The sequence below is a fragment of the Muntiacus reevesi genome, chromosome 1 (genome assembly GCF_963930625.1).
Source record: "Muntiacus reevesi chromosome 1, mMunRee1.1, whole genome shotgun sequence".
Lineage (NCBI taxonomy): Eukaryota > Metazoa > Chordata > Mammalia > Artiodactyla > Cervidae > Muntiacus > Muntiacus reevesi.
In genome coordinates, this window is record NC_089249.1 from 91,439,569 (window position 1) to 91,461,889 (window position 22,321).

The 22,321-nt window shown below is 49.6% G+C and overlaps 1 protein-coding gene across 3 annotated transcripts in view; it reads left to right on the forward strand.

Annotated features, from left to right (window-relative positions):
• The window catches only part of SYT6 (synaptotagmin 6), a 65,731-nt gene extending 44,696 nt beyond the window's left edge, over window positions 1-21,035 (forward strand). The window contains exons 4-7 of one of the 3 annotated variants that reach the window (XM_065927234.1): window positions 7,255-7,375; window positions 12,213-12,384; window positions 13,562-13,712; window positions 19,550-21,035. In XM_065927234.1, the coding sequence (XP_065783306.1) occupies window positions 7,255-7,375; window positions 12,213-12,384; window positions 13,562-13,712; window positions 19,550-19,621 (516 nt within the window). In that variant the 3' untranslated portion in view covers window positions 19,622-21,035. Of the gene's footprint in view, window positions 1-7,254; window positions 7,376-12,212; window positions 12,385-13,561; window positions 13,713-17,482; window positions 17,515-19,549 lie in introns of those variants that run through there. The other 2 variants (XM_065927238.1, XM_065927243.1) reach the window with 2 other exon arrangements.
• The last annotated feature ends 1,286 nt before the right edge of the window (window positions 21,036-22,321 follow it).

The window sequence follows — 22,321 nt, forward strand, 5'->3', positions numbered from 1 at the left end:
CCCCGGCCACCCATTTTTTTCTGCAATTCTGCTGAAGTCTTGCTTTCCACAGGGGAGAAAATCCAAACACCCCTCAGGGCCTCTGAGACCTGGCCCTGCCTCCCCTCCCCACTGCTCCCCAGCACACCAACCACCCCTCCCCTCTCCGCGTGCCACTCCCTTGGCATCACTTGCTGTCCCCTCGTGGCAGTCCACCTCCCCCCTATCTCAGGTCTGACTGGCCTCCCAATCACTCTGTCTAAACAGCCTCCAGCCTGCCCCCCACTCTCTACCCTCTGTCCCTGCCCAGGTCCACTCAACACCCTACAATACCCTCTTGCTTACTTTAGTTTTGTCTCCCTCCCCTAGAACACAAGCTCCTGGAGGGCTGGGACTCTGTCTCATTACTGTTGTCTCCCTGTATTTGGAAACATTTGGTAGGCAGTCGCGAATGAATGACACAGTGCAGATGGTCTCTGGTGTGGGCGTCTAGGTGGAAGGTGATGCTGTGGGCTGAGAGGGAAATAGGGATGGAAGAGCAGGTGGAGAGAGGTCTCGGTCACCTGCTGAGTCAAGGGCAAACTGTGAGATGTGGGCCCCGATGCAGACACGCCAGCCTGGTCTGGGCTGCTCTCAGCCTGCCCTGTGGTCCTCACTGCCCTCTAGCCTCGCTGGACCTCCATGCCTCTGCTGTCTTTACGCACCCAGTGACGCCTGCCTGGGAACTGCTTGCTTGTTTCTTCTCCCGTAAGCTCTTTTCACTCACCCTCTCTGGGAAGCCTACCCTGAAATTCCTGGCAGAGTTTCTTCTCTCCTCTAGGTCCCACGTCTTGTCCACAGCCCTCTTCCAGCACTAATCAAGCCAGACCCTACTGCTTACCCATGTGCCTTTCTCTCTCCTGCCTTATACCAAGACTGTGAGTTCTTGGTAATAGTAGTTGTGGTAGCCATAACAAATTATAATAGTGGCTAATGCTTACTGTGTGCTAGGCACTATGCCAAGTACTTGGCACAGATTACCTCATTTAATCTTTATTTAACAACCTTAGGAGGTAGGTACTGTTTTTAGCCCCATTTCACAGATTAGAAAACCAAGACTAGAAAAGGATTAAAGTAAGTCACACTCCTCATAAATGGAGCTGGACCCTGGGCCCAGAGTTGCCTGTCCTCAGGTCCACAGGCTCAATCATCAGCCAGTATTTCCTGAGCTCTTACTGTGAATCGGGCCCTGGGCTAGACATGGGGGATTGATGATGAGTAAAACCAATCCGTATCCCTGCTCCCACAGAGCCCCCCATCCAATGAGAACCTGCATTCATCATAAAATCTCCACAATCAAATAGAAGCTATGGTCGTGGCGTGGGCTCTGAAGAGGTCTAGGGGGCCGTGGGGGTGGATATCAGTCCCGGCGTCCAACTTGCACATCTGACTCATCTCTGCCCCCAATTCCAAGCCCCAGGCCTACACAGAGGGATTGCTCACTGGCTCTTTCTTTACCCATTGAAGCCAAATTGGCTTCCACCCCATTTCCCTTCCAGCCCCCCCTGCCCCAGGGTGACTTAACAGCACTTCCTGCCCAGTGCTTCAAAGATCCTTATACTCTCCTGTGACTTTTCTGAAAGTGTAGCGGATACTTCTCTGCTGATGCTGAGTGATTCAGACAAGCCACTTAATGATTAAGAGACTAGAAGTGTTCTCTAAGAGATAGGGAAGCATCATTCTTGCTTCGCTCAGCCTGGATTCCCCAGACGGATGCAGAGGCATTGACGCCACTCATTGCCTATTTAAGAGGATGAAGGCCAGCCCTGGAGAGGAACAAAACAGGTGGGGGACAGTGGGAAATGAAGGAATGATAGCACATGAATTTCAAAACAAAGTTCCTGGATACCTTGAGGTGGGTAAACAGATACCAGTTAAGCATCCTTGAAAGTGTGAAAGTGAAAGTGTTAATCACTCAGTCGTGTCTAACTCTTTGCAACCCCATGGACTGTAGCCCTCCAGGCTCCTCTGTCCGTGGAATTCCCCAGAAAAGAATACTGGAGTGGATTGCCACTCCCTTCTCCGAGTGTCTTCCCTACCCAGGGATCCAACCCTGGTCTCCTGTATTGCAGGCAGATTCTTTACCCTCTGAGCCACCAGGGAAGCCCTTAGGCATCCTTGGACCATCTTAATTGGTAATGGCTGATGATGGATTTTTCCAGTTTGAATGCTTGGTTTTTATGGCTGGCAGGGACCTTAAGGCTACAGCATCTGGGGTAATGCTCTCATTTTCTAGACCGAACCCCAGAGATGTGAAATGACAAGCCTGAGTACTTAGTGGTGGAGGGACTAAATAAAGTCCTGCTCTTTCCTGGTCAGTCCACAGATAGAAAAACTTTTTTTCTATACCTAGGGCTGTGTGAGTGCATCAAGAAGAGAAAAGTGCTTTAATGAGCTGTTGCAGATGGACTCCTGGGAACCAGCAAAGGCAATGCGGTACAGTGGATGGGCCTTTACAAATCTTACTGCCCAGACGTCTGGGCATGGCAGCTAGGGGAGATTGCTACTAGAATGGGCAATGATGTAGGTGGACAGGCTTCGTGCAATTAAGGACAGGATTCTCCAAGTCCCAACATCCTGGCTGCAGGCCTGCCCCCCTCCAAGCAGTAGCCAAGACTTTCACCAGCTGCTGCTGGGCTCAGACCCACCATATCAGCCCCTTGGGTCAGAGTCCAGAGGGCTAAGTTGGAGTCTGCTGCTTTCTGGACAGCAGTGACCTCTTCTGCACCAGGGAGCTCATTGCCAGTCAGGGGCCCTATGGTGGCCTCTCTTGACAGAAGGTGAAGATGAAAGCAGTAACGAGCTGGCTGTTCTGCAGCCCCTGGTCACCCCTGGTTTTATTAAAGCCAAAGCTGCAAACATCCTCAGTGAGGATAAAAGGCTGGCAAGTGTGCAGGATCTGGGGCTGAAACCTCCTGAGAAAGCGGGTGGTGCTGAGAGGATGCAGCAAGGCTGCCCATGGGGCCAAGCTGGGCCTGGCTCTCCAGAGATGCTGACTTTCTGTCTGCTTAGCCCCATCTATGAACTCAAAAGTAAACTATTTTCCTTTATCAAGTAACCCGGTCCTCTGCTGTCTACAAGGGCTTCCCAGGTGGTGCTAGTGGTAAAGAACCCCCCTGCCAATGCAGGAGACATAAGAGATGCGGGTTTGATCCCTCGGTAGAGGAGATCGCCTGGAGAAGGGCATGGCAACCCACTCCAGTGTTCTTGCGTGGAGAATCCCCATGGACAGAGGAGCCTGGCAGGCTACAGTCCATGGAGTCACAAGAGTTGGACATGACTGAAGCGATTGATCACCCACCACTGTCTACATGTACAGAGGAATTAATATTTGCCTTGACCCACTGAGCCAAGAGTAGCTGTTTTGCCATCAGGCCCAATCACCCACAGCAGAAGGTCCAAGATGGGACTTCAGGCCACTTGGCACCAGTTTCCTCTCTGCCCCCAAGTCATAGGGGACTCTTGACCCACTGCTTTTGCCTGCTGGGGCCCAGGGATGGAGGGTGGAGCTCACTGTTGGGTGCAGGAACCAGGAGGGGGCTGGGGAGTTCCAAATCTGGCTTCAGACTCAGCACCTCGTGTGCCCCCAGCTGGTGGCTCTCCTGAGGAAGGAGGGGCTCGCTGACTCTGCGCTGTCCCTGCAGGGAGCCATCTCTGAGGGCGGCCTAGAGAGCCTCAGGGGATTCCGCTCACCCTGAGGGCTCTCCCACAGCCCCAGGCAAGTCTCCCAAGCTCACAAACAAACCAGCTTAGACTCCTGCAGAAAGACTGCCTTTGAAGGCTTCACTCTGCATCTGTCAGGTGGCTGAGTGGGAAAATGTGACAGCAGCCTCGTGCTCACTCCTCTCACAGGAAAGAGCCAGACATGACTGAGCACATGCTCACAGGAACCCTGGGAACTTCCAGATTGCTTACCAGGGCCCTAACTTGATGGTAACATTGATATGGAGTACCATTCCTTTCGAGGGTTCTTCTGCCTAAAGTGTAACCGTCTGTGTAGCTCCTCTTGGGCTATCAAGCATCTCTGAAGCACAGTAGGTGTAAAGCAAAGGCCCTGTCTCAAAGGGGCCTTTAGTCCCTGGACGCTATAGGAGGGCTTGGCTGTAGCAAAGCAGGGACTTGTTCACCCCTGTGAGCACTTCAGGGGCAGAAAGTGCAGCAGGGACACATACTCAGTATGGGCTGGACCCTGAGCGAGGGTCCCTGTGAGGGGCGTGGCCCTGGGCCCTCCAAGATGCATGGGATTGTCATCCAAACAAAGACAAGAGGAGGAGGCATGTTGGCTAAGCGGACCAAAGATACACCAGCCGGTTGGAACAGGGTTGGCAAGGAGGGATACAGAAAAATAATCAGGTGAGTGGTAGGACAGGACTAATCGTTAAGTGTCCGGCATGCAAGCTAGGAGGATGGGTCTTGATTCTGGAAGCCACACAGGGGGCGCTACCGAGAGCATTCAGCCCTGGCCTATAAAAGTCTGGCCCCAGAGCACTCATTGGACCTCGGCAAGTCGCTTAACTTCACCAGTCATTTCCTCCTGCATGCAGTGGGGGTACTAAGGTCACCCATCCCACAGGGCTGTGGTGAGACTCATGGAGTTAATTTAGCAAAGGACTTGGCACGTGGTACGCATGCAGTGACCTTGGTTCTTCTTGCTGTTGTTGAGGCTGAACGGGTTTCTTAAACACTGGGCAGGATTGGACCTTGGAGGGTTATAAGGAAATCAAGGGAGCTGGGGGCCTCCTTGTAGCTCGGTGCCTCCTCTAGAGATGGAACATTTAGCCAGGTGCACTGCTGACCTGACCCCTGCTGCCCGAGGGGACAGTCACGCTCCCCTGTGCCACTTGCCATGAGCCGCTTCCTGTTTCTCTCTCCCTGGACTAGGGGACTCCGGAGGGAGACAGGAGATGCACCTGAGTGAGATGGAGATCCTGGCTCCTTCTTTCCTCCCTCTCTCCCTTCTCTCCTTTCTCCTTTCCTCTCTCCCTCCTCCCTTCTCTCCCTCCTCCTTTTCCCTCTCCCTCCCTCCCTCCCTTCCTCTGCACCAGGTCTTAGTTCTGCCATTTGGGATCTTTAGTGGCAGCATGTGGGATCTAGTTTCCCAACCAGGGATCAAACCCAGGTCCCCTGCATTGGGAGCACAGAGTCTCAGCCACTGAACCACCAAGAAAATCCTCTTGGCGCCTTCTTTTAACTGGTTACACCCCTCTAGGCTTCATGCATGCTGAGGGAGACAGCACACTCTCCACAGAACATGGAGCGTCTAGCAGGGTCTCAGTAAATCCGAATGGCAAGAACAGGTGAAGTTGTAGCCTAAGGTCTAGAGGAGCCAGGGTCACCTTGAGATGTTCCCTAGGTGGGCTGCTATCCTGAGGGTCGGAGTCCAGCTGTGCCTCCCACCAGCTGCACAGGCCTGGCCAGGACGTTACACCTGAGTTTAACCTCTGAGTTCTTGTCTGTGAGATGGAGGGGATAATGACAATACCCCCTGCCTTGCACGGTCACTGTGAGCCTCAAAGGTGGAAATGCCCGTCACAGAAGAGCTTCACAGGGCACGGTTCATGGGTTTTGGTCTCGGCTCCATGTACTAGGGGGTGTGTGAGGGGGAGGGGGTAGCTCTCTCTCTGGCAGTGCGTCCAGCTCTGCCCCAGCCAGACACCCCCCTTCCACCCCTCACCCCCACCCACAATACCCCCACCCCCTTCTTTTCCAGGGAGCTGGGTGGATTCACCTGCTACTCCTGGGACTTGATTTGGGAGTGGGTTGAAAAAGGACAAATCTTGGGCTAGGGAAAGGGTGGGTGTAGTGCCACCTAGAGGAGAGCGTTGGGACCACGTATTCTGGAAGGGATGGGGGAGTTATTCTGCAGGAGGCGCCAAGTGTCAGGAGCCTCTCAGAGTCCCCAGAAGAGGGTGGTTCTTTGTGAGGAGAAGAGACAAAAACCTTGGTGTGATCCTTGACTGCTCTGTTTCTCTGAAGTCGCCTCCTCCAGGAGGCCTCCCCAGCCAGCCTGAAATCAGAGCCAGCCCAAACCCTGACCTCTTCCTCTTCCACCCTGGATCTGGGGGCTTTAGGGGAGGAAACATCTCTACGTCCTAGAGCCCCACGTCAGCCTCAGAGCCTGAGAGAGAGATTTTGCGGTGATAGCACCCTCCTCTGTCAGCTGGGGAACACGAAGAGGAGGCAGTCCAGCAGAGTGCTGTTTAACTCAACAGTCGGACATGCTTACCATCTTTGATTCCCTGTTGCTCAGAAACTTCCTGGGATCCCTGGTCATGATGCTTCTGGGGTCAGAAGGGGCAGCAGGGTATATGCTCCAGGCTGGGTTCATAGCTGAAGCGTGACCACACATAAGGACAGGGTGGATCCAAGACCTGGCACAAACATGGAATGGCAAGTGTGTGTCTTCTTGGTCAGTACCATGTCCTGAGCAGGTCCTGATTGCTTGTGCTTCCACGCACGAGCCTGGAAGTTGGAGTGCTAGGTGTGTTTCAGGAGAGGCAAGGAAGCTGCCAGGGCTTCCCAGGTGGCCCTAGCAATAAAGAACCTGTCTGCCAATGCAGGAGACTCAAGAGAGGAGGGTTCAATCCCTGGGTCGGGAAGATCCCGTGCAGGAGGGCATGGCAACCCACCCCAGTATTCTTGCCTAGAGAATTCCATGGACAGAGGAGCCTGGAGGGCTATAGTCCATGGGGTCACAAAGAGCCGGACACAGCTGAAGCGACTTAGCACACAAAGAAGCATCCAAGGCAGAGAGCCTCGTGACCAATGACTGAGCCGAGAGCTAGAATCAGATATGCTGGGAGAGGGGACCCCTGCTGGCCAGAGTGCGTCTTGTACAGGATACTGTCATGACCACAGGCCGGCGGGGTGGGGAGTCAAGGGCTCACTTGACCGAGAAAGGAAAACTGGAAAATAGGGTTGGGCCCCCAAGGGCTTGGTGGCCTGGAGGGGCTGCAGCCAAAAGGCAGAGGTAGGGCAGGTGAGGCCAAAGCAGGAGGGAGAGGACCAGGACCAGAGTCTGATCAGAGCTGAGAAGGAAAGGAAGAGGACAGTGTCTGCTGAAGAGTCAATGTCGTTATCACTGCCTTTTATACCCAGTTACTCCCAGGACAGAGGCCAGACCATCCGACCTTACAGCACTCTGCCTCAGAGAGCTTCTCCGGGGCTCCGGAGTGGCCCTGCGGCTGGACAGGAGCTGTGTGACCCTCACCTGCCCTCCTGTCTGCTTCTTTGCAGGAAAGTGTGGATTTGGGCGAGATCATGTTCTCCCTCTGCTACCTGCCCACAGCAGGCAGGCTCACCCTCACCGTGATCAAATGCCGGAACCTCAAGGCAATGGACATCACAGGCTACTCAGGTACCTCTCCTACCCAGGTGCTTGCCACGTGGCCTCCCCACGGTCCCGACTTTAGGATGTGGAGAGATGTTCAGAGAGAAGGGGGAGGAATTGCCAGTATTCTTCGATTGGAGCACAGCCCTGCAGGCAAATGACCCGGCTTTGAGTACCAGTCCTACTGTTTCCTTGCTGTGTAATGTTTTGGTTTCCTGATCTGAACAGGACAGAAAACCTTACACAGGTTGCTTTAAGGATAAACAAGTTAATTCATGTAAATGCTTAGAAATGAGCCAGACACCTAACAGGCAGTCAGCTGTTGTTCAGTCACTCAGTCGTGTCCAACTCTGCAACTGAGCAGTCAGTAGATATTAGCTGTTACAATCATTCTTTCTCTTGGAGGATGGAGAGGATAAGAAGCAAATAAATAGGAGGAAAAAATCAGAAGGAAAAATCTTTCTAGTTGTTGTGAGGCCTCAGGACTTCCAAGGGTTATGTCAAGTTTGAGTGTCTGAGTGTTTGTTGAACCACGAAGCCCTGCAGCAGCCCTATAGTGAGTCAGAGGAACAGAGTCACTGAAAAGCAAAGTGCATTTGTATTTGAGGTTTTCCTGCAGGGCTCTGGGCCTCCGTCTCAGCACCAGGAGAGCCGCTAGGTACCACAGGAGAGACAAGTGCTGTTCTAGCAACTGAGGAAATGCTTGTTTGGAGGCAGCCTCAGAGCCTGCAGGCTGGACACAAGGTCAGAGGTTTGATCCTTTCCCATGATTCCGCAAGTTGTTGTCATTGTGCAGGGTTTTGGGTTGTAATATAACAGCAGAGTCTCAGGAACCTTCTGCCCTGAGTTGACTCAAATTTGCCCAAGAAGTGGAAGAGGGTGGAGCATTCCAAGAAGCAGGCAGGTAGAATAGCCTGGGCTGCACTCAAAGTAGCAAATGCTTGGTTTGTTTCCCTAAAACTCCCTCCTAAGAGGCTCTTCTCCAGATTCTGATTACAAACATAAATCCACTCCAGAGGTGCCTCTGAACTTGGCTGGGAGTATATAGAAGATTTTCCCTTTCATTCCTTATTTCCTTAGTATAATCACACTTGCTGCAAAGAGGTGATGATCCAGATGAACACATCTGGGCCCAGACCCAACCTGGTGCAGTTGGAAGAAGACACGATACTAGGCTTTGGAAAATGAAATTTCAGGGAAGGGTGGCCAAGAAACGCTAAAGTCAGGTGTATTTGTGGCAGCTTTGAATGCCTCTGCTCCCAGACCTCCCCCCTACTGCCCCCCGCCACGTCTCTGTGCATCACCCACGCCTTCCAGGCTGAAAGCTGCCCCTGAAAACGCCTGCCCTGATGCTTTTCCTTCCACAGAAGCTATCACCACACATCAGAACGTGGTGGGGAGCTTAAAGAACCTCTTCCAACATGTACAAGGCTCTTAGGCATCAGCAAGCTGGCTTCCTCCAAAAATGCAGCCAATGTAGATTTCATTCTAATAACAAAATAAGTATGTGCAGGGACAGAAATTCACTGAGGCCTCTCAAAACTGCTGAAGGAAATAGGATTTTGCTGCCCAAGTCCCCACACTATCTTCTCTGGTTTAATTAAATTGATGTGCTAGAGAGAGAGTGCTAACGGCGAAGCCACCAAGATAATCGTGTGGGTTGTTGCACACCAGAGGGTTGGGGGTGAGAGATTTTTCTCATGCTAAGTTCCAACCTCTCTCTCACGATTGCCTCTCTTTTCTACCTGGGTTTGGAATTGGGTATTTTGTTTGTTTTCATTTGGAATCTGGTATTACATCTCAGCTTGATTCTGAAGATTCAAGGGTCCTCTTTTTGCTAGGAATTTCCATCTTGTTCATTGATGTAAGCAAGTGTCTGGGACAGTTCATGGAACATAATAAATGTTAAATAAGTATGTATTGAATGATGATTGAATGGGTAACTTTGTCAAAGGGTGATGCACCTGGGACACTCATACCAGGGGTCTCTCAAACTCGATCTCCTGTTTTGGAGGATAAGTGTGAGTTTGCCTTCAACCCAGATTTGCTTTGCTGTTGGTCTAAACTCAGGGGTGCATGAAGCTCATTAATTGCCTGTTCTTGATTTATATGACATTGACCTCTAAAACTTCTAAAACCTCTAAAACCAAGGATCTTTCTGTTCTCCTTGATCTAAACTAGTCATGAATCAATTCCCTAAGCCTATCCACTGGAACCATGACCATAAAAAACAATACAAAATAATCATAAGTATCAGTATCCCCCAAAAGGATGGTGAGTGAGTACACCCACCTATCTCTGCCACATCTAGTCTGCACTACTTTGAGTCTAGTGGTTACAAATGTAAACTTTGGAGTCAGACCTAAATTGAAATCTTAGGCAAGTTTCTTGATCTCTCAAATCTCAAATTCTCTATCTATAAAAGGGGGATAATCATAAACATTTTATAGGATTGACATTTAAATGACATGATATACATAAATCTCTCAGCACAACGCCTGGCATATACCAATTGCTGGATTATGATGGCCCTCATGACAAGGAGGCTGAAACAAACGCTGGGCTTTGTGCCCCTCCCTCAGCTGCATCCCGGGTTACTGGAGAGGAAAGGACCTCAAGGTCGTTTGGAGCCAGCATTCCACTAGAAGCTCAGGCTTCTGCCCCAGCGCAAACCACCCAGGGAACAGTCCTATCTCTGTTTAGCCTCTTGGACGAAACTGAGATTATGTGGTCCTTCAAAGGATATACACACGGAATTTCATAAATTAGATATGCCTCATAGGAGTGAATAGAGATGGGGAAGGAAGCTGAGAATCTCCCAGGTAGTCATCAGGCATTTGCCTAGTGGCCCTGGGGACAGTGGAGAAGGCAATGGCAACCCACTCCAGTATTCTTGCCTGGAGAATTCCAGGGACGGGGGCCCTGGTGGGCTGCCATCTATGGGGTCGCACAGAGTTGGACACGACTGAAGCAACTTAGCAGCAGCAGCAGCCAGGGGACAGGATTCAATCTCTGGGTCGGTAAGATTCCCCTGGAGAAGGAAATGGCGACCCACTCCAGTATTCTTGCCTGGAGAATCCCACGGACAGAGGAGCCTGGCAGACTACAGTCCACTGGGGTCGCAAGAATAGGACACAACTGAAGTGACTTGGCAGCAGCAGGGGCAGAGGGCTCTGTCACACATTTCTAAGTCTGGCCACGTGGGCATTTGCTCTGCTGTGGGAGTGTATGGACATAGGCTTGGGAGGGGATGAGTGGCCCTTGGCAGCCTCGAGCCTGAAGACACTCTCCAAGGCAACGTTCACACTTGAGGAGCGTAGAGGTTGCCATGTCAACAACCTGTCTTGGAAGTAACTTTCCCGCTTGTCTGCTTGGACCTGAGCGCTGTCCAGGGCATGTCCATAGAGAACAGAGCCTGAGGACACGATCTCACGGCCGTTCTAGGAACTCCTCCTCCCTTTTTACTGAGCATCCTCCTGAGAGAACCCTGCCAATGGGTTATGAGACCCAGCAGGGTGACCTCCCCAGGTCCCCCATAAACAAGCACCCCCGTGGCTAAGGCACAGCTGCCGTCGTCATTAGTGGTTAGTCGGCGGCGCACCTGGGCGACTGTGGAACTGCCTTTAAGCCTTGAGTTTCTGATCAGGTGTCGAGGTTCTCTGTAGCTTCCCCAAAGCTGTGCACCTCTTCCACCACCTGAACGATTCCCCAGGGAGCATAAGGTCGTCCTGGGTACTTGGGTGCCCAGGAGTTAGAGTCACCTGCTTGTGAGTGAGGAGCCAGGGAGCAGGCTGCTGGGCCTGCATCTCCTGACGGAGTCGCATGAGCCCTGGCTCCTGGGCAAGAAGGCGTCTCAGCACATCAGTGTCTCAGAAGCTGTTATTACCTGTGAGCTGCCCGCCTGAGCTGTGCAGCATAAATAACAATTATGATGGTGACCGAGACACCTGCACGGTGAGATACAATAGGTGTCGCTTCACTTGGATGAGTAGAAAATTTCAGGGTAGGAAGCTGACTGTGAAATACCCATTCAGAAAACTAAAGAAGAGACCAGGATGGGAGGTGCATGGGAGGTCAGTAAAAAGACATCTCTTTGAGGGCTGGAGAGATTTCAAGATCACAGTGAGAAAGGAAATGGCAGCTGGCCACCCCGAGTCCCAGACGGCTGAGGCACTCAGCCCCCCAGCCACGGCCCCCTCCTCCTCCTCTGCCAAGAGTGGGCAGGAAACCGCTCCCAGGGAGGCCAAGAGCAGGCTCACTCCTCTCCTCCCTGACGCCCGGGAGAAATGAGCTCGAAGGAACAATGAGACCCATAATCCTGTTGTCAGCTTGGGAGGACCCCACAAGCATCGTGACTGTTGCTGTTCATTTATTCTGACTTGTGGCTACTCCTTGGGTGTCATCAATTCTATTTTTACCCACTTTATCCTCTGGTTACTAATGCTGACAAGAACCCCTTAGAGAAAAGCCTCCAAGTAGGTAAAAGGAGGAGAGTGCCTTTGTTCAGCTTCAGCACGCTTTGGAGCCAGCCAGCCACCATGGAGCTGAGATTTAGGGTCATGAACTGTATACTCATGGGCAGGTTTCCTGTCTGATTTGGGGCCAGCTTCCCCATTAGCGAAAGTCCATTAAACACTCTCCTAGAAAGCCTGAGGTCGCTAAAGACTCTGTGTTTATGAAGCACAGAGCATCCACAGAGACAGGTGTGTGACATAAATACAAGGTGGTTTAATTATTTTAACATCCCACTGATACCATCTGAGAACAACAGTAGGTCTGGGGCTCCCATCCCTCTGCCACACATGGTGCTTGAGGACATCTGCTTAACACGCTCCCTTCCCTTCCCGCTGCCCCATGGGCACAGATCCATATGTCAAAGTGTCCCTGCTCTGTGACGGGCGGAGACTGAAGAAAAAGAAAACCACCATAAAGAAGAACACCCTCAACCCTGTCTACAACGAGGCCATCATCTTCGACATTCCCCCAGAGAACATGGACCAAGTCAGCCTGCTCATCTCCGTTATGGATTATGATCGGTAGGTAAGGTCCTAGGGGGCCATGATTGCCTGCCCCTCATTCCCACCCCAATGCAGCACAGGGCTCTTTGACCTTGGACCTTGTTGTTCATGTGGCTCAGGCAGTCAGTGGCCTCAAATCTGGCTCCACCCAGGGAGGTACAAGAGTTTGAGAAAGAGTGTGGATTTCCAAAGAAGCTCAAGCTTCACTTCCCAGAGGGCTCATTGCCATCAGGGGCTTCTCCACCCATCAATTTCCCTGAATTCACTCCTGACTGTTCCCAAGTTCCTCCTTCTGGCATCTGTCCTTGAGAACCCCTCCTTCTCCTCTCCATTCCCACTGCTGCTGCCACTCCCACTTGGGGATGTCTGTGCAGCCTCCAAACTGACCCCTGCCATCATCACTCCCTGCCTCAACCCAGCCACACCTTCCTAAAAGATCACTTTGTTCCTGGGCCTGCCCTTCTCAAGAACCATCAGTGGCTCCTGTTGTCTAAACTTTTCTCCTGAACTCTCAAGACCTTCCAGATCTGGACCCAGGGTATCCATCCAACTTGACTTCACTCACCTAGTATGAGTTTTTTCTCTTCCACTTTTCAAATCCTGCTCTCCTGTCAAGGCTGGCCCAAACAGATTCTCCAACTACTCCAGCCTCTGTGCCTCCTTCTTTCCAGTTGTCACTTTTGCTTGAAGGAGGAAAAAAGAAACCATGCAGTAAAGCCTCAATCCAGGATCTTTAGCACAAGCTCTCAGGCATAGTAGGTGCTTGGTGAACAAATGTGAGTGATGATTGATGCTCTTGCTGAGTGAATAAATCAAGTCATAGCTGCTGGGTGTGGAGAAACGGTACTCAGAGCAGGTTGATTTATTTCCAAGTAGTGCTGATGCCTCAAGCACTCGCTGAGTCAGATAAAGGAAGAGACTTAAACTCCCACTCCCCAAAGTCAAGCCATCTGCCCACCATTCCTGAGATTCCAAACAAGGTTAGAAGTTTTTGCCTATCTGTCTGTGTCCAAAGCCCATCCAAGGAGGCCGGGGAATGTCTCACTGCAGCTGGCACCCTGAGGCCCTGCCAAGCATCTGTTTAAAGAGCTCAGTGCTCTGAATTAGACCAGCAGGGTTGAGACCCAGACTGCAGGACCTCCCTTTCTGAGAGCATGTCTGATCACTGATGCCAGGCCCTCTGTTTCTCCCTTAGAGTGGGTCACAACGAGATCATTGGAGTCTGTCGTGTGGGGATCAACGCTGAAGGCCTGGGAAGGGACCACTGGAACGAGATGCTGGCGTACCCACGGAAGCCCATCGCACACTGGCACTCCTTGGTGGAGGTAAAGAAATCCTTCAAAGAGGTGGGTGAGGTCGCACTTGGCCCTTGGCATGTTTGCTGCATGGCAGCGCGGGCTAGAGAATGGCAGTCGGCTGCTGCAAGACCTCACCTTTGTGGGTCCTTGGTGGGGGTGGAGGCGGCTGGGTGCAGGGGGGCACACGCTTTTCTCCCAGGGTGTAACAGGCAGGAAGGAAATGGAGGAAGATGGTGGGAACCTGCTTGACAAGAAGGCTTTGATGTGGACTATATTGAAAGCGACTCTGAGTTCTAAATGGAAAATAAAAACTTGGAGGAAGCCTGGCCAGCTGCTCACCATGCCAGGCCAGGAATGCTTTCACAGAGCCCCTGAGCCAAGTCAGCCGTTTCGAAGAGAGCCCCAAGAGGGTGAGATCAGAACCTGGCAGGAAATGCCACCCCTATCCAAGCAGTAAGTTCCCTGAGGCTCTATCCAGGCCGTCCTGCGGCGGTTTTCACAGTATAGATGGAGCTGGCCAGAGAGAGGATTCCGCTCTCTTGAATGTGGGTTCTCCCCACTGCTGGAGAAGAGAGTGTGGCTTCAAGGACCCACTTTCCAGCCAGGTCCTAACAGAGATGTAACGGACACAGCACTGCCTGGAAGTCCCGAAACGGGCTCCAGGCCTGGCCCTTTTCCACTTGCTGCATAGTCCTGAGCTAGTTATTTCTTTCGCAACTGCAAAGAAAATGTTCCTTCCAGTGACACCTACAATCTGCCCCACCTCCACCAAACTCCACCAGTTTAAGATCCTGCCATTTATCGCCTCGCTGGTCCCTTGGCCTGTTTTTTCTTAAATGGGTTGGGACATGGGTTGGGGTGGTCGAAGCCTACAGGCAGGAGTTTAAAACTTTGAGGAAGGTTTTAAACCTCATTTTGAGTCTTTCAGACTCCAGTCCATAGCCTAGAAAGCTAGGTGATCCTTCACTCATTTTATTAGCAATAGGTTTCAAGCCAGGAAGTCTCAGGAGTTGTATAAAAATTGGAAAATCTACTAATAAAAAAATAAACCACATGGCCCCTCAGCTTAAAAACAGAGTCTCCTTAAAAACAGAATAACTCCTCCCCATGTTCTGTGACACAGAAAAGGTGCAGGCAGAAAACCCAGAGGAGCTACCAGCTCCCTTCCCTGCTCAGGGTGGTCAAGCGAGTTTCCAGCAGCATTTGTTGTTGTTGTTCACTCGCCAAGTCATGTCCAACTCTTTTTGGCCCCATGGACTGCAGGCCTACCTGTCCCTCACCATCTCTCAGAGTTTGCCTAAGTTCATGTCCATTGAGTCGGTGATGCCATCCAACCATCTCATCTTCTGTCACCCTTTCTCCTCCTGCCTTCAATCTTTCCCAGCATCAGGGTCTTTCCCAATGAATTGACTCTTTGCATCAGGTGGCCAAAGTATTGGCACTTCAGCATCGGTCCTTCTGATGAATATTCAGGGTTGATTTCCCTTAGGATTGACTGGTTTGATCTCATTGCTGTCCAAGGGACTCTCAAGAGTCTTCTCCAGCACCACAGTTCAAAAGCATCAATTCTTTGGTGCTCCAGCAGCATGAAACTTCACATTTACATCTCCTGGTTGCCTGGATTTTACCACAGCTCTGGAGCTTTCTTGAGGGAGCCCAGCTCTTGGTCCCTCCTGCTTTGCCAGAAGGCCCTCTCTGCAAAGTGTGGGTAAGGTACCCACAATCAGCCTCCACCCACACATGAGCCTCCAGTGGGAAGCCAGCACCTCACTGACTGCAGTGCTTATTCAATCTAGGGAGGGGGCGTGGCAACTGTCCCCCTTTAAAATCCTTAGGAGATATTTAATGATAGAATAGGTACACTAAAATGCTCAGGAAGGCAGAGAGGTAGGGGCAAGGAACGGGAGCTGAGAGGTCTCAGGCACCTCACTGCCCCACCTGGTCTTCAGTTACCTGGTTGGTAAAATGAAGGGGTGAGCTTTTCCCATCTCAGCTTTTCTAAGAAACTCTGACCTAAAATGACTGGGCAAAGAGGGAACCCACATCTTGAAGATGCAATAACCTTGAAGATGCAATAACTCATTGCTGTTACTGGGTTAGTCTGTCCACACGAACTGGGGTAACCGGTCAGCGGTGGCTGGAGTTGGAAGTGGGGTGCAGGGTAGTACAGTGGGACTGGGACTCTGCCCCAGAATCGTTTTCCATAATGAATACAATCTAATTAAGACAAATAATTGATTCCACGTCCTGTTCCTTTGAGAACTCTGACTCCCTGGTCCAGACTACAAAAGAAAGATAAAGTAGAACCAAGCCCTTGAAGATGAATATTTGATGAGACAGCAAAGGGAAAGCAACTGTATATGGAAAACGAAAAGAGAATAAATTGATTCATATCCTTTGGGTTTACTTTTTTATTGACCTCGCGCACCAGGTTCCCGAGACTGCCCCTCCCCAACTCCCCAGCCTTCCGTTTCTTGCTCAGGCTGATCATGTCTCTGTATGAAGAAGCTGAGAATGGCATTCATCTTGGCAACTTAGGATTTCTTTAGTACAAATTTATAAAAATGTGTGCCTATGCTTTTAGCACCCACAGTTGAAGTCCCTTTATAAAGATGCATCTAAAAACCCACCAGGATAATATAAAGTAAGCCTTTTTTGTATTCATGTGATGCATTGTACTTGAATATTTATCATCTCAGTCATCCTTAGAGTTTACATCCTGTCCCCTTTTTGGTCCTGTTCTGGACATTGAGCAAGAACCTGGCTCCTGGAACTTGTTTCTCCTGTTTGTATAATACATTTAAAAAAACCAAAACCTTATTCTCCCACTCTCAGGAAGATGAATGGCATCATATCTAGAAAACACTGTATTTATATTACACCATTTTTAGAGGGGTTTCAAGCTCTGTGATCATTACTTTTTTATTAACGAGAACAGAGGGCACCATACTTACTTGTTTGGGGTTTAAAATCAGGTCAAGGGAACGAATTAACTGAAAAGGTATTTTTCCCTGCTGGGATTTTTTTTTCATGAATAAAAATTGATTAAGCCACAGCGAACAACCTTCCCCCTGCGGTGACTGTGGCCGCTCGCCTCTCAGCACTCCTGCTCAATGCTGCGTGTCATCGCTGTCACCACATACAGAGCCCAGGTTGGCCAGCCATCTTCTCCAAAGCGTTTTACTATGAAAGGACAAATCCAAACCGCCTGCCAGGGATGGGACCTATCTGTTGGAACCTGACCCATTTCAGACAATAAAAGATCTCACTGGACCACAGCCACCCTGGACTAATCACCTTCCTTGGTGTGCTAGGGACCAGTTCTCTGCTATTTCAGAGCCGCCACAATAAGCCTGCCAGGAATCATTCACCTTCCCATTGTTCGTGAACCCCGTCTCCTCCCTGTTTATCTTCACAGGAAAAATCAGAGGCTGGCAGGGGAGCCAGTGTGCCTTCTTCGTTTGTTCTGGATAAACAATTATGCTCTGTGTGACTTCTCTTTGAGCTATTATCTAAAGGGAAAAAGAAATACTCTATGTGGCCATTTCGTTTTTTCTCCTGTGGACTGGCCTATCCATCAGGTGGTTTAAGTGGCATGCTTACCCAGGGGAGAAGCCAGTAATTGCAGTGTACCTTTCAGCGACGTTAAAAGTGACGTTAAAGGTGGTAACAGAAAAAAGCAGAACTTCTAAAATGAAGGGCTATTTAATGAAAGCATTGGTAACCGTCTTTTGGCACCTTCTGGTTAAGAACTCTTGAGTCAGAAGTCACAGTGGGCTCAACAAACAGGCATTTATTTATCTAAAATATTTCACCAGGGAAACCCTCGGTTGTGATTTCATTCACGTGGATGCTGGGAGCAGAGAGACTGCCACCTGGAGTTAGGAGTAAGTACCTGGTGTGGACCCAAAGAGGTTAGGTGTCTTATTCCATCATGTGTCTCCTTCTCCTGGTGTGTTCCGGTGGGAAGGTGGCTGCAGGATGGAGTGGAGGGAACACTGAGTGTGGAGTTAGTAGACCTGATTTCAGATCCTAGTTCTGCTCCTAACTGGCTGTGTTGGCTTCCCCTGCATCTTTGTTTTCTTGTCTGCAAGAACAAAAGAGCCAGGGCGATCTGCCAGCTGGTTTCTGGGTCCCGCATGCTAAGATAGCTCAGGCTCAGGTCGTGTAATGGTGGTCGTCAATACCTCCAGACCAGCCGTTTTTGGCTAGCTGTAAAGATCTGCAGGTTGGCCTGTCCAGGGGTACAAAGGGACTATTGAAGGACTGAGCCTGGGGACTGAAAGAGAGGATTTCCTTCAATCTGGGAACATGGAGGTGATCAATAGGCCTGGGTCTCAACTCCGTGTTGTGGGCTCCCACAGGAGATGCTGACTGGGATGGTCTCATTCTTAAGTGGCTCAACTCTGTCTAGAAAGGCTGTGTTGTGAGGTAGGGGTTAGAGGCGGGACCTTCTCCTTCCCCATTCCACCCCTACACACTGCGCAAAGGCATAATCCACTTCTCCTCAGTCCCGTCACTCCACATGGAGACCCAGAAAGCCCGAGAGAAGCAGAAGGGGCTGAGCTTCAGGTTCAGAAAGGCCATCTCAGGACTTCCCTGGTGGTCCAGTGCTTAAGACTCTGATCTCCCACTGCAGGGGCCACGGGTTCGATCCCCAGTTGGGGAACTAAGATCTTGCATGCCACATAGTACAGCTGGAAAGAAAAGAAAGACAGAAGCGGCATCTCACCCACCTGCCTAACTTCTCTCCCTGGAGCCTTGTCCTGTGTTTCCTCTGCTCCCAGAGAGGATGGAGTATGCAGTGGACATTGACTCACTTTGAGGTTATACAGCAGGTCCAGAATATTCACGGGGTCAGATCCTTGCCCAGAAAGCATTGCTCCAGCTCTGCCTGGCTTTGAAGTGTAAAGAAGTGTTCAGTGACCAAGTGTGGGTCATCCACTCTCAGTCCTCTCTTCCCTCCATTACACCTCATTATACCACCATCTTCTCAGAGGGGTGAGAACTGGCCTGAGGGGCGGCAGCCTGTGGGACAGGCGAGAAAGAGGGGAAAAGGTGGGGGTACCCGAGAGGGGCGGGGGCTGCCATCTTCTCCTGTCTCCTGCCTCTTCATAAGTCGAATGTAAAGCCCCCAGGAAGCGCAGAGACTGAAGAGGAGAGGCCGGCGCTGAAGCAAGATCAGAGTTTTAGCTGTACTAACAGCTCCCAGACAAAGTGCTAATAATTCATGATTGCGGGTTCTTGGCAGTAAGGGCACACTCTGCAGACGGCCTCTTCTGCTGCTAACAAAATCTGATTTTCAGTGTGAAAAATGGCTGAAGCATTCAGAAATGGTCCAGTCATAGCACCTCATTAACACACACACACACATACACTCCACACGCTAAAGAAAGCTTTCATTATCTCTACAGCAAGTCTTTTTTAAAAATCAGGTCTTCCAAACCAGAACCTCAAAAGCTGTTTTCTTTTTTTTTTTTTTAATTTTTATTGAGGTGTGGTAGCTTTACATTGTTTTATTAGTTTCTGCTGTACAGAAAAGTGAATCAGCTATACATATACACAATCTCCTCTTTTTTGGATTTCCCTCACATTTAGGTCACCACAGAACACTGAGCAGGGTTCCCTGAGCTATACAATAGGTTCTCATTAGTTGTCTATTTTATACATAATATCAATAGTGTGTATATGTCCATCCCAATCTCCCAATTCATCCCCTTGCCCTAAAGCTGTTTTCCTTGTTTTGCATGGCTAACAGCAAAATTCACAAAAGCTTACAAAAAGCTGGAGAAAAGTGGATTCAGTGCATGGGCCAGATGAGTTTGGCAAGTTGAGATGTACATTCCCTTGGCATTGGCTAAGTGTTTTTCTCCCCCTCTTTGCAGTGGCAAGGCCGAGCCGCCAGCTTCGACAGCGAGAGTTCGTGCCCGTCTCCGAAACCACCTCCGACACCATGAGCTGCACAGCGGTGGCCAGGCTACACAAACAAGACTCAGCAGTGTTCTTTTTGCACTTGTTCAACCGTCCAAATGCAGTGTTGTGCCGCAGCGGCCGCGGGGGCAGCGCGCCCCTCACTCCGGAGTCTTAGCTGCCCCTGTGTCAGTCAAGGCCGAGACACTTGTCGTGTGGTCAGAGCTGTCTTAGTCTTTTCTGTCTCCCACGGTGATGTTTTCATGGTTCTTTCACTTTTTATGGATCTGCTGTCAAGAAGAAAAGCAGAGAAAAACGGAGGGGAGAGCCCAGATGTTGGTTCTATTAAATATAATGTAAAATAGTCATCTTTGGTGGGAAGGTGGTCTGACTTTCTGAAATTTTGTGTCTCCACCGAGCTCCATAACCCTGGAGGAGAAGGATGAGCAATGGCTGCTTTGTTCAGTGGCCCATGGGAAGTTGCAGATCTGGCCAAGAGACTTTACAGAGGTGACTTATGACTCTTAGAAGCTCTTTGCTGTTGTGACATAAACCAAGGTTCTGACTCCTGGTCCCATGTTGAAATCGCGAGCACTCAGAGCTACCTGTGAGCCTTCAACTGGCTGGTTGTGCAGAGCTCCTGGCTCCCGATCCTTGGGACTTTCCTCCTGAATTGAACATGACTTGATCCCTCATGGGAACCGAGTTGCTTTCTTTAGGAACAGTTCTGCTGAAACAAAACATGCCATATGTTTTCTGGCGCGCCACAGTTAATGACCACATTTGTTTGAAAACAGAATCTTTGTTCTCAAAAATAACCTTCATTGTAAAAAGAAAAAAAGGAAGCACATATGTTCTGGAATGATTTCTGCATTATACATAGCTTTCTAATTCCATGAAGTATCAAGCAGCTGTTTAAAATGCCTGAACAGATCAAAGAAAAACCTACATAAAATGTTCTTTTCTGAATGGGGAGTTTTGAAATTTAAGTAATAGGTGGAGTGTATCTTTCTATGAAGAGTACCTTCTTGAATGAAACCAAGTCAGTTTAAGTCTATTTCAGCCGCCTTGACTCTGGGACAATGTTCATCTTAACTTTAGTTCTATAAATTATTAAGTATTTCAGTGTTTGTTTCAGTGGTAGTGGAGGATTTTTTTTTTCTTTAAATCTCTACTGTAGGTCAGATTCAGTTTAGGAAAAAAGTATGTTTGAACTATTCTGTATTGTAATCGTACATTTCTGTTGAGTTAATTAGTGGCCTTCCCACCAACCCCCTAGCACTAGGTTGATTTGCTCCATCAGTCTGGTAAATGTGTGGGTGGGTCTTCACTTCTGTGTGTAGCTGAGAAATGCCAGTTTCTAGAGCTGTGTGTGTAACTTGCAAGAGGCAGGTCTGCTGAAGAAGTGCTTCTTTCAACAATGGAAGGTCAAGAATGTAAAAACTGTTCACACACCTTGTGTCTTACTCTTTATATGTGACACATGCTTTAGGAGCAGCAACTCAATAAAGCTACCCTTGTTTTAAGTCAAGTTATCGGATTTCTGTGTTGATATAACATTGAGTAGTGTCTTCTAATCCTCAAGATGACCAAATTGGTAGCAAGATATTGTGGCAAAAGAGGTTTTCAGCTTTAAAAAATGTAAATAAACCCAGAATTCACCCTGTACTGAGCTTTCAGTTCAGTTCAGTTCAGTCGCTCAGTCGTGTCCGACTCTTCGTAACCCCATGAATCGCAGCACACCAGGCCTACCTGTCCATCACCAACTCCCGGGGTTCACCCAAACTCATGTGCATCGAGTCAGTGATGCCATCCAGCCATCCCATCTTCTGTCATCCCCTTCTCCTCCTGCCCCCAATCCCTCCCAGTGTCAGGGTCTTTTCCAATGAGTCAACTCTTCACATGAGGTGGTCAAAGTATTGGAGTTTCAGCCTCAGCATCAGTCCTTCCAATGAACATCCAGGACTGGTCTTCTTTAGGATGGACTGGTTGGATCTCCTTGCAGTCTAAGGTACTCTCAAGAGTCTTCTCCAACACCACAGTTCAAAAGCATCAATTCTTTGGCGCTCAGCTTTCTTCACAGTCCATCTCTCACATCCATACATGACCACTGGAAAAACCATAGCCTTGACTAGACAGACCTTTGTTGACAAAGTAATATCCCTGCTTCCTTCCAAGGAGTAAGCGTCTTTTAATTTCATGACTGCAGTCACCATCTGCAGTGATTCTGGAGCCCCAAAAAGTAAAGTCTGACACTGTTTCCCCATCTATTTCCCATGAAGTGATGGGACCAGATGCCATGATCTTAGTTTTCTGAATGTTGAGCTTTAAGCCAACTTTTTCACTCTCTTCTTTCACTTTCATCAAGAGGCTTTTTAGTTCCTCTTCACTTTCTGCCATAAGGGTGGTGGGTGTCATCTGCATATCTGAATTTATTGATATTTCTCCCGGCAATCTTGATTCCAGCTTGTGCTTCTTCAACCCCAGCGTTTCTCATGATGTACTCTGCATAGAAGTTAAATAAGCAGGATGACAATATACAGCTTTGACATACTCCTTTTCCTATTTGGAACCAGTCTGTTGTTCATGTCCAGTTCTAACTGTTGCTTCCTGACCTGAATACAGATTTCTCAAGAGGCAGGTCAAGTGGTCTGGTATTCCCATCTCTTTCAGAATTTTCCACAGTTTATTGTGATCCACACAGTCAAAGGCTTTGGCATAGTCAATAAAGCAGAAATGGATTTAGG